Source organism: Ixodes scapularis, unplaced genomic scaffold (genome assembly GCF_016920785.2).
Source record: "Ixodes scapularis isolate PalLabHiFi unplaced genomic scaffold, ASM1692078v2 ptg000769l_1__unscaffolded, whole genome shotgun sequence".
In the NCBI taxonomy this organism is placed as follows: domain Eukaryota; kingdom Metazoa; phylum Arthropoda; class Arachnida; order Ixodida; family Ixodidae; genus Ixodes; species Ixodes scapularis.
The window spans coordinates 598171-613794 of record NW_024610033.1 but is presented as its reverse complement, the minus strand read 5'-3'; the positions used below and the strand labels follow the sequence as shown (position 1 = coordinate 613794).

At 46.1% G+C, this 15624-nt stretch overlaps 1 protein-coding gene across 1 annotated transcript; it reads left to right on the top strand.

Moving 5' to 3' along the window:
• The first annotated feature begins 674 nt into the window (after positions 1-674).
• Positions 675-14729, top strand: LOC115319799 (sterile alpha motif domain-containing protein 3-like). The gene is made up of 7 exons (XM_040212094.1): positions 675-721; positions 836-923; positions 1955-2131; positions 3480-3692; positions 4321-4492; positions 6227-6312; positions 14463-14729. Exons 1-7 carry the CDS (start codon positions 675-677, stop codon positions 14727-14729), a joined length of 1050 nt encoding a protein of 349 aa, XP_040068028.1.
• The last annotated feature ends 895 nt before the right edge of the window (positions 14730-15624 follow it).

Sequence of the window (15624 nt, the reverse complement as noted above, 5' to 3'; positions counted from 1 at the left end):
TCCCCCTACAAGATTACAGAAAATTAACCCGTCACTCAAAATTCGTTCAAAACCAGCCGCTTCGGTGGCTGGAACGACTAGGCTATCCTCTCGATGTCAGCCTCGCCGTAGCTTTGCTCGTCCTGAGACGACGTACGTCACGATTGCGTTGGATGTCACGTGGTCTCCGCTGGGCCTTCTCCAAGCGCTTGCCAGAGTGGGCTGTTTATAACGAAAAATACAGCCACCAGGCTCAAAATACAAACGTGCGATTGTCATTTACGGATATTGTGGATCATATTCAACCTATCTTTGAATACGACGGGAATATTTCAAATTTCGTTGAAGTATCCCTTTAAGGTACAACAGAAGCACAGAAGTCTGGAAAGACGTGTGTTTTTTGTCATCCTATTATCTCCGCAGTCTCGGGGGGAAGGGTTGCTTTTATGACATTAACTTACTTTTGGAGGTTATGACAGGCTGAGACCTGGTGCCGTGGCTCTGACCCAGAAACAAAGCTGCTGTTTCAGATTTAAGGAAAGCTGCATTGATACTCTGTGCTCCTTGTGGACAACCATTACAAAATTGTGGAATGTTGGTTGTGCGCATTACAAAAATCTGTTACATAATATCCCGTCCACCTGGGACGACACTCGACAGTCCGACAAATGAAACTGTTAGCGATACTTGATAGCATGATTTGGAGATACCAAGCATACTCGCACAAAAAATTGAAGTTCAGGTTACGCTTGGCTACTCCCCATATAATTTCATTTTTACAGTACTCATAAATCGGACTTGTTTTTTATTTCGCCTTAATACTTATAGTAATATCAAGTCTTGTTTCGTTTTCTAGCTATCCAAAGAAGAAGTTCTACTTCAAAGCAGTAAATCTGCTCTTGTTGAAGTACCCAGCTCTCACCGATGTCACCGGGACTGGCTATGTAAGTGGTGGTTAACCATGGGCTGTTGCACTCTGAATATGCAGGTGTTTTATTTTATACTCTCTTGGACTGATTCGCTGTCATCACCGCAAGGAAGCGCAAACCACATTGACCCTAGGTGCTAGCGAAAACAGTGATGAAGTCCACTTGCTGGTCATTGTGCACTTGTTTTCCTTTGTTACTCGTGAGCCTTTTGTTTACCCCTTGTGTACTCGTAAACAAACCGGCCACTTCCAGCGAATAGCGTAGTCGAGTGACCAAGGCCACTTGACTACAATGCACATCTGGCATCTCTTGGATAGTTTAAACTAACTGTACGTTGCCAGCAAGCCTCTTGTGAGAGCCTTATTTTTTGTATTGAGCATAATAAAATAATTGACTAAAGGCTGTTCCACATGCGTCCAAAATTGATGCGATTTCAGTAAATCAGCAATTGAAATCGTAGTCGCACTGTCGCAGCGGCTCTTCAACTGGGTTCCGCCAAGTTGGAATTTTGTCGCAGAGGCCGTGCAGTCGCAACGCTTTTTTTGCACAGTCGCATAGGGAACAGCCTTAAGACCAATAACCTTAAATTTCTGGGCCTAAGTGTTATTCAGAAGATTGTAGAGCGCATCAGAAACATCCGACCTGCGTTTGCAACACATTAGGCTCCGCGTGACTCTTCTTATGGCCCCCCTCCCCCCATAAAAAGACAGTGAATTAAAAAGAGTGCCACATGACATCGGATGCTGGCTTTTTTTGATGGGCGGTAAAAAGAACCAAAGATTAATGTTTTGCAAGAATGTAATTAGTATGTTTGTTTAGTCGCTTGGCAACTTCTTAGTTGACATTTCCACCCTTGAATGAATAATGAAAACTTATTCTTTATCATTTGATAATGTTTAGTCCAAAAATAGTGGCATTCTTGTTACCCTCAGTTAGATTTATGTGTTTAGAGCGCTCTGTTTTTTTTTAAAACTTGATTTGTGTTACCTGGGATACCCGGTATAATTAGCAGTATATGACAATAACTACTTTCATTTTTTTAACAGGAGTCCTGGATCGTTGCCCTACGAAACAAGTTCAAAAACGAGCGTAGGAAAATAACTGGTAATGTGGCCGTCGATGAGAACCGATCCAAATTTGGTGGCGCAACCAGAAAAAGGACTGCAAACAGAGGCTGTGCGGCGCCAGAGACATTAAGCAGAGGAAAAGTGAAGAGATGTTTGGTAAGTTTTTATTCATTCGCTCTTCATTTTTGAATTTGAGGTGAACCATAGTATTTGGCATTGCACATACTAATTTACTGCACACTATCATCTGTTGTCCGCAATGTACAAACTCATAATGCATAGCAATGATGTGGGATATGAGGCAATGAAATAATGAGCATGCGTAGCACTGTTTCACACCGAATTAAAGCTCACTCTATTTGACTTTTTGGTTAGTTCGTAGTATGGGGACGGTTCTGGCAATCATACATAGTACAAATGTATAAAATATGGGCACAGCAATTCGAAGTCTACTGTCCGGACCTGGTTAATTCGAAGGATTTTGCCATGTTTTAATAGAAGAGTATCTCCAGGGGCACCAAACAGCCTGCAAATGTACCGACACTGCCTAACTAAAGCACAACCATATACGTTTTCATCTACACCATGGCCATCTTAGCGTTGTTGGGCCATTTCTGCTCAAGGAAAAAAAAGATGGCAGAGCCAGTTACGCTACCAAGCGTTCCAAAAGTCAAGCCAAGAGACCTAGCACTGCAATGTGAATTGCAGAGAACATGAATGTGCGAAGATCTCATGCGAGGATTTCATGAGGAACCCTCGCGTGCAAGAGTCTAGTGAACATAAATGTTCCTTAGATCCTTGCACTGCAACACAGATCGTATCCGGCCCAAAACCTCCTTGGGGCTGGCTGTGTTTACTGAATCGTGCAACACTGCCCACTCGTGGGCAGTGAAATCATTGAAGTGATTAGGCCTAGGAGCCCTTGCATCGCTTTCAGTTACGAGCGATGAGAAAACTGCATGGCCCGTTTTGGAGTGCTTTTTCAAGACGGGAGTACCAACAATGCTCATCGATATGTTTGCAATTTGGGAATAATGTTTTCCTGGGACAAAATTCAAGATAATTCTGCTTTTACTCACCATGTAGAACTTGCAAGCATGCAATCCGTTAAGCCAGTCATCTACTAGCAGCATATGCTTATATGTGGAGCTTCCACTTCATTTTTCAAATTGATCATCTACCTCTATCTCACTAGTTATGTGCACCTCAGGCAAAGGCAACGCTGCATGAGCTTAGAAAGGGCGAGCACTGGGAAGGCAGCAGGAAGAGGAGGACAATATAGGGCGAGCCCTAAGAACGTTGGAGAAGCTAGGAGGTTTATCTGATCCTCCCCAGGCTTCCAAGTGCTTTCACTTTCTCCCCTCACCCGGCATTACCTTCGCCTGTGCTACACACAACTAGTGAGACATTGTACGGGAAAATGTGCAACACATTTTCCACAACACAATTAGCACATTCTAATTCTTTGCAAATCATGTGAAATATTAACAATTTGTGTTTACAGACAATGTGCACTTTGCCTGGGGTGGGAGAAGACGCCACCAGCTTGGAGGCACACGAGGTGTGGTTATGCAACGAGGGGAAAAAGGTGGCACCGAACGAAGAGCAGATTGATGTACGAATGGATGCCACCGCGAGCAGAAGGCTTCGGAACCTTTCAACGATGGACGTTCCTTCTGTCAAGGAAACATATCCTTACCTTATGGATGCCAGGAGGGTAAATATTGCTTGTGTGGCATGCCATACTTCCCCTTACAACATACTTGTTTGCCCTTTCACCGAAACGTTTCCTACTTTGGCAGCTTCTCGTTAAAGCATTATAAGACTGTGGGGTGTGAGCATACCATTGAGCAGCGGTTTCACCGTGCATGTGTGCAGAGGGTCTTTCTGTATGAGAAGCCAGCAGGATGTCTGGTGTTGAACCACTTTGCATGTTGTGCAAATGGCACTGGGACTATGCCACAGGACATCTCTTGATGCAGCTGAATGCTGGGATGCTTGCACATAGCATCCTACACTGCCAGGCGCTGTGTACCTGTAGCTTGTAGCCATAGTTTGAAGGGTTTAAGCCTTCACAAAATCATTGTACAAACTAAACATGTTTCTAAGATACAGTACATGGCAGTCTATCTCTGGTGCCGTGCATGCTAAACACCCACTTGTCCTCCCTGTTTGCAGAAGCACCAGGAAAACCTATTTAGGTTAAAAGTGAGGAGAGTAACTGAATATATGGAAATATTTATAGTGGGTTAAAATTGAGAGTATGTGGTGTTCTTTTAATATTGGTTTTATGTTCTTATCTTCAGTGACATTCATCCACACACACATGCATTATTTACTTTCAGTTCATCAAAGATTTTGAAAGACAAATGAAGATGGAGCCAATGCAGGCGATGGCCCAAGGTATTGCAAGTGTGATAAGCCTTGCTACACGCAAGATTTTGTCGTCGAAGCAAGACCTCCTTCAAGACGTTGAAAACATCTTGGCACAAGACGCCGAATGCAAACGAGCGAAACGTAAGCTTAATGTATGTAACTTCATTTTTAAGTGCTGAGAGACTTCCAACATCCAAAAACACCATTAGGGCAGCTTCATGTAACATTCTTTCAGTTAGGAGTCTCGCTGGAATCCACTGGGGTGAACCTTGTCCACAGTGACTTTGTGGAGGGATAGGGCATAGTCAGCATAGGTTTCGGCGACCCAAATGTGCCCCCAATTGTGCCTTTTGAGTTCCATTGCCAACAGAGCCACTCATTATGCTTTTGCGTTTTATCAACACCAAGGGGGAACTGTGACCGAGTGGTCTAGCGCATCTCAGCTTGGAGCACGGGGAACGAAAGCTCACACTGCAGAAGTTAGGAACCCTTTGTTCGATCCCCGCCTCTGCCCATTTCGATCTCGATGAGCATTGCACCGGCACACGCTCGTGTATCACTGCTGCATGATGCACGTTAAAGACCCCGTGCTAGGGGTCGTCATACCTGCCAAGTTTTACGATTTTATCGTAAAGTGTCCGCTTTCCAGCGCTTTCTTACAGTTATCGTATTAACAACAATATTTGTACGATTTTCCGCACCCCGTGTAAAAAAAAAAGTTTTTGTTTAGGCTGCATCTTGCCTGTTTACAAGTTGGGGTTGGCAACACTGGTACATCGACTTGTATGTGTTACTGGAACTTTTACTCATGCTCCCTTGAAACCATCTTTGGTACAGGATGTCGGAAAAAGAATACTTCCAAGTGTTTATTCCCACCTATTCAACCGACTTTCCATTTATGAAAACGTCGCGTAAGGGCGAAAGGTATGGATTTGGTAGTCTGTGTCGCTGCGATGTCAACATTCTGTGTCATCTGAATACAAAACAGCACAAGGACTCTGCAAAACTAGTTGAAACCAACGAGAAGCTTGGAGGGTACTTTAGGCGATCAACGGATTACGACACTACCCGAGCAGAATGCCTTTTTACGGCATTTTTGATCGAAGACAACGTGCCGTTCACAGCGGTCGTTGTGGAGACGTTAAAGAGCAAGAACTTTGCTTTTTAACGTCTTCGTTAAACCAGGCACAGGCGAAAGAGTTTTCAGCAAAGTGAAGAAGGCACACACGCAGTTCCGCCCCTCTATGTCGAAAAAGATTCTTGAACAGTTGTTAGTTGTGAGATGCAGCCAGTCCGGAAAGTACCACGAACAAGTGTTTGACAAGAACTTCCTAAGAATAGCAAAAGCTGCAACTTCCTCAGTGTTGGCCCAACCTTCTACTTCTAAAGAATAATACATTTTGTGCAATGTATGATTTGTTTGTGCCCTAGTTGAGGCATTTGTCTTACCTAAACCAAGTTTTTGAAGAATAAAACAGTTTTCGTATTTCTTCACACAATTGTAGTGTTTTTTGGCATCCCCTATAATATTTTCAGCATTGTAGGGTTGGCAGGTCTGGGTCGTACTGCACTGGCTAAATTGCTCATAGCGAGAGGCTCGTCACATCTTTGAAAATGGCTGACCAACTTTGCACTGTTGGAACATCCACACAACCCAATATTTTTTTTTATCAACACTAAGCGGGACACTAGCGATGTTGGTATCCTCCTTAGCATGTAATTGTCGCTAGCACTGTTCTTAGTGTCAGGACAATAGGAGCAAAGGGTTACCTGCATGGTTCTCGACTGCTTATCTGGGGAGAAACGGCGATTTGTCCAACTGCCCGTTGGGATACTTGCGCATGTAAAGTCATGTCCTTTAAATTTGTTTTTCAGACAACCTGGCAATGGCAGCCCTGAAAATCCTGTCCAGCAATGTGAAAGAAGCGGCGGCATTCAAGCTGGTGTTTGTGAAGGAAGATGTAAGTTTCGCAAACTTTCTCACTGCTGCCCTTTGTCATAAAACCTAAAAGGATACATATATAAGCTCAAGTGTTTTTCTTTTAATTATTATTTTTTTTTTTTTAGGAGTGCCCACGCACAAAGTGCATATTGTAGAGCAGAGGACATCTAAAATATCTGAGTGCATTCAGTGAGCTAATTCGCGCAATCACGCTCTCTGTGTGTGAACTCGCACATATGCAGAACGCGCCAAAAGGAAATAATCGGGCTGCTTCTCTGCCTGCTTTGCTGAAAATTAATGTTCATTTTATCGATTAGATGACATATCCGCTGACTTCCCGACGATGCTACAGTGATCACTACAGAGCAAATACCGAGTAATGAACTCAACTGTCTTCTCAATGTATGTTGGTAATGTTGATGGTAGTGTTGCTTTATTTATGATAGGAAAAGTACCAATCTCTTTGGGAGTCTCCCAGGGGGGGGGGGGGGGAGGGGCATGTATAAACCTGGGGTCCTAAATTGGACGGCGGGACGAACGCCAGCCAGGTGACGTCAGAGCTGAGTGGCACCTCCTAACATTCTAGTCACCATGACATTGGCGATATCCTTTCGCCCATGACGTCACGCAAATTGTCGACCGCGTAGCGCCAAGCGTCCCTACATTCTCCCTAGTGCTCCACTGGCGTGACTAGAATCAAAGGAGGCTCCGCTAGGCAGTCAAGGTCACGCTCAACGCCATCGAATCATGGCGCGTGCTGTTATCCTCGTCCCTTTGTCCCGTCGTCCAACTTAGGGCCCCTGGCTGGGAGGTGGATAGTGGGACAAAAAGGGTAGTGACATTGGATATATTCGGTGAATGGTGATAATTAAGTTCTAGAGTCTACCGTCTGATGATGACACACAGGACCATTATAAATTCGGTCTGTGAGAGCGCTTTCCTTAAGGAAGCTTAGTAGAGCTATAAACTCGGGCTGCATTTTGCTCGGAGGACCCGAGGAGAATGTCAAGTCTTTTAGCATGAATCGAGAAAATCTATCCTAGCATAGCTTGTTTGTGAGGTTTTTCTGGGGGGGCCAAAAATGCAGGCATACCAGAAATAAGTGATCCAGAGTCTCTGGTGCTTTACATGTTTCGCAGTTTTGGTGTGTCCACTTTTCCTTACTAGCGAAGGGTGGCGTGGGTGTTGATGTCGATTGCTCAGAGTTAGTGTAGCATAGCGCTATCAGCACGCTTGAATGCAGCGTGGTACTGGTGTAGGGGGTCATCTTGTCGCAGTGTCGGGATCTGGGTGCTGTATTTGGATGATGCCCTTGACTAGGCTTTCAGCCTCGATTAGCCTGTGAAGGAAGACTGTTAGGGAGTCATCACCTAATAAAGCTTCTGAGCAAGATCATTAGCATGTTCATTGTCCCCAATTACAGTGTGTACGGGAATCCATTGGAAGACACGTTTGCAGCTGTAGCTTTCAGATCGTCTGGCATCAAACGCTGTTATCCTTGCTAGGATACGAAGATCGAGGAGCTATCAGGGTCAAGGAGGCTGAGGAGTGCTCCTCTAGAGTCAGTTCCCTTACTCGGTCTTCGGTCGTAGCCTCTGTTCCTAGCCAAACACTACAGACGGGAAGAACTCTTCTTTACATTTTATCCCTCTCTCTTGCAAGGCAAACAGAGCTCTCCAACTTCTTGTGGACGTCTTACAAACACAAGAAACAGAACCAATGCATGCGTGCACTTATGTCTGCCCTTAGTGAACTTGTCGACGTGTATCCACAGTCCCACACGTCACCCGGGGAACAAAACGTTGTGTACCTTGATTCTACAGGGTATAGTCAAACGACAAAGAATGAGCAGTGTGTCTACTGAGATTTGCCAGGCTTATAATTAAGCTTGCGAGCTTTTAATTGCTCGGGTGACACGCTTCTCCCAATACGTCATCCAATTTATCCGTAGGAACATGGTAAAGCTTTTTGTCATGCAGAATGGAAGTGAAAGTGTGACTACAATATACTTCATCTTACCCGTACCATGAACTAACTGGTGATGTTAACAAGTGCGAGCCGTTAGCTTTTGCTGATGCCCCTGCTGCTAAATCGCCCGTACAGCCGAGGCACAATTAAATGCAGGGAGCTCGCATTTGTAGCCCTTATGTTTAGTCCATGTAAAGGTGAGATGAAGAATGTAGGTAGGACATCTCCCGCAATGGCACACCAGCCACCGGCACTGCGTACAGCTGGCCAGTGTCAACAAGGTGTTAAAGTCCGAAAAAGTATCTCCAACCAAAATTTGAAAGGCAACCCGACGTTTCAAAACCAACACGGTTTCTTCTTTAGGGGTGACTGAAGGCACGTGGACACAGCAGCAGCTCCTAACCTCTTTGTCTTCAAAAAAGAAAAGAAAGAAAGGGAAAAGAAAAAATTAAAAAAGGAGAAGTTATGGAGATGGTCGTCTCTTCAGCTTTTCCGTCAGGTCACGGAGGCCATGCGCGTACACAGAGGGCAGAGCGCCCAGCGACCTGTTTAGGTTTCCTGGCGTGTGCTGGATTTGCCACGATTCCAAGAAAAGTCTTCTTCGAAAATTGGGCTCTGTGTCCACCACGTGCACGTTCGCAAAGTCAATGCGATGGTCTAGGGTATTGCAATGTTCGGCGATGGCGCTACATTCACTGTCAAACTTCCGCACGTCGTTCTTGTGTTGGCGGATACGCTCGGAAAAGTTCTTCGTCTCGCCGATGTTGGTTGCAGGGCACTCTGCGCAAGGAATGGTGTAAACCACGCCCTGTGCTTCTTTTGGTAGACGGTCTTTCGGTCTTGACATAAACCTTCCCAGTGTGGACGTGGGCTTGTGGGCCACCAGAATACCTTCCTTTCCCAGTACTCGTGCGAGCGCTTCGCTGGTTCCCTTTACGTAGGGAACGCTGATGCGCGCGACTCGATGGGGCTGTCATTCTTCTACTGGCATCTGGTTTTGTCTGGCGAGACCTTGGCGTCGGGCGATGCGCTCAATAAAGCTACTAAAGTAGCCATTTTTCTTTAGGTCTTTAATTATGGTCTTCTCCTTCTTTCTCTCGGTTTGCGACGAGCAGATAGTCGTTGCCCTACGCAGCAGGGCCGAAACCGGCCTTATGACTCGTTGGTTGGAGTCAAAATCGAGGTAGCGTCTGGTGTGTGTTGGTTTTCGGTACACTGCAAACGTCAGATCTTGTCCTCGTCGGTTCACCAGCACATCAAGGAACGGCAAGGTGCCGTCCGTCTCACATTCCACGGTAAATTTAATGGCCGGCTCGATAGAGCTGAGGTGTGCCGAAAAATTAGTCACATCCCGTTCCTTGAGAATGCAGAAACAATCATCCACATAGCGCATGAATACTTTGGGGCTGTTAGGGAAAGACCTCGGCGCTTTTTGCTCGATTGTCTTCATCGTGAGGTTCGCCGTTGTGATCAAGATGGCCGCACCCATTGCAGTGCCACTCACCTGTTTGAAAAGCTTCCCTTTGAAGGTGAAGTATGTGCTGCCGAGACAAAACTCGAGCAGACGGCACAGCTCCTCCACAGTGGGGTTGGTTCTTGTGGTCAAGGAGCTGTCTTTTTCGAGGGCTTTGTGGGCTGCAGCAACTGCAAGGAGAACTGGGACACTTGTGAAGAGGGACACCACGTCGAAAGACACCATGGTGTCACCGTCGCTGAGATGTATTTGCGAGGCGCGTTCCACAAAGTGGCCAGCATTTTTTACATGGGTCGACGTGTTTCCGACGAGGGGAGCCAAAGTCCGGTGAAAATAATTGGATAGCGCCCGAAGCGGTGAGGTTGTAAAGTCCATAATAGGTCGTAGAGGCACGTTGGGTTTGTGGATCTTTGGAAGGCCATAAAAACCTGGAGCGGAGCCATTCCTGCAAATAAGTCGCAAGTAAAGGCTCTTTGACTCAGGGTATTTCTTGAAAATCTCTGGATTTCGTTCAAGTTCCTCTGAACCTGTGGCATCTGTTCTTTCTTGAGCTTTACATAAGCACGGCTGCCAAGAAGATCCCGTACCTTTTCCTCGTACACCTCCCGGTCCAGAACGACGGTCGACTTCCCTTTGTCAGCCGGCAGAAGCACAATCTCCGTATCTTCGCAAAGTTTGCGAAGCGCTGTAACTTTTTCCGCCGGCAGGTTGTGTCGTTGCCGCTGTGAAAGCTTCAAAAGGATGCCCACTGCTTTAATCCTTTCGAAGCTCCCACAGCGGCAACGACACAACCTGCCGGCGGAAGAAGTTACAGCGCTTCGCAAACTTTGCGAAGATACGGAGATTGTGCTTCTGCCGGCTGACAAAGGGAAGTCGACCGTCGTCCTGGACCGGGAGGTATACGAGGAATAGGTATGGGATCTTCTTGGCAGCCATGCTTATGTAAAGCTCAAGAAAGATCAGACGCCACAGGTTCAGAGGAACTTGAACAAAATCCTGGCAGAGATTTTCAAGAAATACCCTGAGTCAAAGAGCCTTTACTTGCGACTTATTTGCAGGAATGGCTCCGCTCCAGGTTTTTATGGCCTTCCAAAGATTCACAAACCCAACGTGCCTCTACGACCTATTGTGGATTTTACAACCTCACCGCTTCGGGTGCTATCCAATGATCTTCACCGGACTTTGGCTCCCCTCGTCGGAAACACGTCGCCCCATGTAAAAAATGCTGGCCACTTTGTGGAACGCGCCTCGCAAATACATCTCAGCGACGGTGACACCATGGTGTCTTTCGACGTGGTGTCCCTCTTCACAAGTGTCCCAGTTCTCCTTGCAGTTGCTGCAGCCCACAAAGCCCTCGAAAAAGACAGCTCCTTGACCACAAGAACCAACCCCACTGTGGAGGAGCTGTGCCGTCTGCTCGAGTTTTGTCTCGGCAGCACATACTTCACCTTCAAAGAAGAGCTTTTCAAACAGGTCAGTGGCACTGCAAAGGGTGCGGCCATCTTGGTCACAACGGCGAACCTCACGATGGAGACAATCGAGCAAAAAGCGGCGAGGTCTTTCTCCAACAGCCCCAAAGTATTCATGAGCTATGTGGATGATTGTTTCTGCATTCTCAAGGAACGGGACGTGACTAATTTTTTGGCACACCTCGACTCTCTCGAGTGTGCTGGTGAATCGACGAGGACAAGATCTGACGTTTGCGGTGTACCGGAAACCAACACAGACCGGACGGTACCTTGATTTTCACTCCAACCATCCAACGAGTCATAAGGCCTCAGTGGTTTCGACCCTGCTGCGTAGGGCAACGACTATCTGCTCGTCAGAAACCGATAGAAAGAAGAAGACCATAATTGAAGACCTAAAGAAATATGGCTACTCTAGTTGCTTTATTTAGCGCATCGCCTGACGACAAGGTCTCTCCAAACAAAACCAGATGCCAGTAGAAGAATGACAGCCCCATCGAGTCGCGCGCATCAGCGCTCCCTACGTAAAGGGAACCAGCGAAGCGCTCGCACGAGTACTTGGAAAGGAAGGTATTCTGGTGGCCCACAAGCCCACGTCCACACTGGGAAGGTTTATGCCAAGACCGAAAGACCGTCTACCAAAAGAAATAGCACAGGGCGTGGTTTACACCATTCCTTGCGCAGAGTGCCCCGCAACCTACATCGGCGAGACGAAGAACTTTCCCGAGCGTATCTGCCAACACAAGAACGACGTGCGGAAGTTTGACAGTGAGTGTAGCGCCATCGCCGAACATTGCAATACCCTAGACCATCGCATTGACTTTGCGAACCTGCACGTGGTGGACACAGAGCCCAATTTTCGAAGAAGACTTTTCTTGGAATCGTGGCAAATCCAGCATACGCCAGGAAACCTAAACACGTCGCTGGGAGCTCTTCCCTCTGTGTACGCACATGGCCTCCGTGATCTGACGGAAAAGCTGAAGAGACGACCATCTCCATAACTTAAAAGTTATTTTACAATTTTTTCAATTTCCTAACTTCTCTTTTCTTAATTTTTCCTTTTCTCTTTCTTCCTTTTCTTTTTTGAAGACGAAGAGGTTAGGAGCTGCTGCTGTGTCCGCGTGCCTTCAGTCACCCCTGAAGAAAAAACCGGGTTGGTTTTGAAACGTCGAGTTGCCTTTCAAATTTTAGTTGGAGATACATTTTCGGACTTTAACTCTCACCCAACAAGGGGTGTGTCATGTGATTGTTCAGCACCAGCTGCGGAACATACCGCATTTACTCACATAACGCTAATTTTTTAGCCTAACTTTTGAGAGGTACGACAATTGCGCAGGGTAACTTCGGGAGCTAAACGCAGAAATTGGTGATTGTTTGGGAAACTCCATTTTTCTATGCTTTATAGTTAGAAAATCAACCTTTGCAATATGATTACTGTGCTGGGTTTTAAATAATGCCATTTTATTAATAAAAAAAAGTGGTTGTACAATGAAAATGAGAAAAGAAACTTCGTAAGCTTGAAGATTTGCGCACAGAGTGTTCCCGCGGAGTCCCGTGATCTTCGGCACATTTGAAAGTGTTTTTTTCCCCGTTCAGATACGTATGGTGTATGCTACCAAAAAGCGCATAAAATGTCAAAGTCCGAATTGCGCTGGTGTATGCTACCAAAAAGCGCATAAAATGTCAAAGTCCGAATCGCGCTCCAGTCACTCTCACGCCTCTCAGTGAAGCATGTGATGAAAGCGCGCTGCATTTGTATTTTCAGTTTTATCTCATCTTGCGCGCTCCGTATTGTGGGTGCGTTAAATATCCGGGGGAGAATAACACTTTTGTGATGCTCAAGTGAGACCCGTTTATTACACGAGAGCTTTAAAAGGACCATGAACTAAAACTTTTATGGTCGTTGGATCAAATTTTAGTGACCGCATATCGCTTAATGGCTTAAAACAAAACTACACACATTAGTGCGGAACCAGAAAAGAAATTTGCAACGTGAAATGTCAAAGATAAGAGCCCGCTATTTCGTTCCTTGTCTCCTTCGCAAAGGCCGCTGCCTTTTTACCGTGATGTCTCCACGAAGAATTGTATGTCAGCCGATTGCAGCTCACCAATTGGCTACGAGCCCTTCACCACTCGGTGGCCAATCAGTGTGGTCATGGAATTAACCGAACTTAATTTAAATGGGCGGACAAATAAATACAACAGCACTCTTTGAATTGTGCGGTGACTTGCGCCACCTAGCAGGGCTCTGAGCAATGCTGTTAGAAGCCCCATGCTCTCGCTGTAGTGCAGCATATCTCATTGCATATCACTCAACTGGGTTTTATTTATAGCGATTGCGGCGATATAAAGTATGGCGATGGCACTGACGGCAGCGTTATGGTCATTATGGCGTGCCCCCTGCCCACCGCTGCTGCCGCATTAGCCGCACGGGCAGGGCCGGGAACGCTTCCGGTTCCGGTAGAATATGACGTCGCGGCAACATGATTGATCATTGCGCTGCTGAAGAGGAGCGCAGACTCGGTTTTCGCGGGAAAATCCGTTTATGGTCCCTTTAAATATGCGAGTAAATACAGTCTATACTCCAGCTGAAGTGCAGTTATCCATGCTATACATTGCTCATAAGCAAGAGATTGGGGGTTCAAATCACTGCAGGTAATGGATATAGTTTACCACCTTTAATTTATTCTGCATATGCATAGTCGTTTTGTGTTGCAGAAACCGAATTTTCCAGAGGAAGGGGGTTGCCAGAAGAAATGTTATCGCTTTGCAAAGCGGCCTAATGCCCAAAAAACACAGCTTCCCTTTCATGTGATTCAGTTCGCACCACTTGTTTCATACCCCGGTCTGGAATGACTTGCAGGTTCCTACACATTCTTTTGGTGAAAAATTGATTTCTAGATGCAGAGAATTCCGTAAACACTTGTTTTTATTTCATCACGATAACTACTGTAGTGTGCACGCTGCTGCAGCTGATAGATTTATTGTGCCTCCATGCTCTAAACTACCATTCGGCATTCCTGAGAAGTGCTACATGCATGGCATTGAGGAAGATTTGCATGTCAAAGGTCATAGAAAAATACCAATTTGAAGTAGTGCACATAGGCTGTCAACAGGTCTCTGAGACTTTGCAACCTTCACTTTGAGCATCCCTGTGCTAGGTAGTGAATTTTAGTAGTAAAATAAAATTATACTCAGTAGAATTGGTGCCTGCCTCTTTTTTGTTCTGTGACTGAGTCAGTTCTGTTTTTGCATCTGCAGGAAGAAACCATCCCGGCGACACCGTGCGTCGTTTACAAAGGGGAAAGTGTGGAGGCGGCAGAACAACTGGCCCTCCACATTGACGGGGTGCAGCTTTTTGGAGTTGTAGATGCCCAAGAGGGCCTGACTGCGGTCGTGGCTTCATACTGGCTTTTAGGTATATCTTACCACAAGAAGGCGTACAACACCTGTTGCATGCTGGAGAGGCTCGGTTTGAACACGGTGTTTTCGCCTATGCGAGCCGTTGCAATTAAGGTGTTCAATTAAATATCTTTAAAGTAAACCCCTTCCAGCGTTGCAACCAAAAAAGCGCAAAAATTAGACGAAGAACGAGTGAGAGGAATGTACACGACAAGCGCTGACTTACAACTGTATTTTTATGAAGTCGGCGCCTGTCATGTACTATCGGGGAAAATGAAACGCGGTACAGGCTGCGCCACCTGGAAGTGAGCCAAGGGGCGAGGGTCCGTGGCCTACTCCGATGTGTTCACGCCCTTCGCTCTGCGCTCCCCAAGCTTCGGCAGTGCGCCTTTCAGTGCGCTAAAAGCTATCACCGCTATCTTTATTCGCTCGGCGCGTGCGGCGAGATCCTTCGCACCGCATGCGCTGAGCCAGCAAAGATAGCGGTGATAGCTTTCAGCATACTAAGAGGCACGCTGCCGAAGCTTGAGGAGCGCTGAGCGAGGGGCGTGAACACAATGTAGTAGGCCACGCACCCTCGCCCCTAGGCTCACTTCCAGGTGGCGCAGCCTGTACCGCGAGCCATGCGCTCCTGTGTTCGCATTTCATGTTTCTCCGATAGTACATTCCTCTCACTCACCCTTCGTCTAATTTGTTCGCTTTTTTGGTTCCAATAATAAATTTGAACCAAAGCCTTGAGAATATTATACTTGACAAAGAGTGTCTGAGTTTTTAAAAACCTTATGTCGTCTTTATATTTTCCACATGTCCGTAGTTTTTTTTTTTTTTTTTTTTGCAAAATGATTAGTTTTTTGTAGTTTGTAGCTGTTGTTGTGCCCCACATCATGATGCCGTAACTGATCCTAGAATAAAATAGGGAGTAATATAACGTTAGTCGAAACCAGGCAGGAATTAAATTTGGAATTTTATCAATAATGCCAGTAACTCGGGACAAGTCGGCTTTCAGTTTGTTGACATGCGT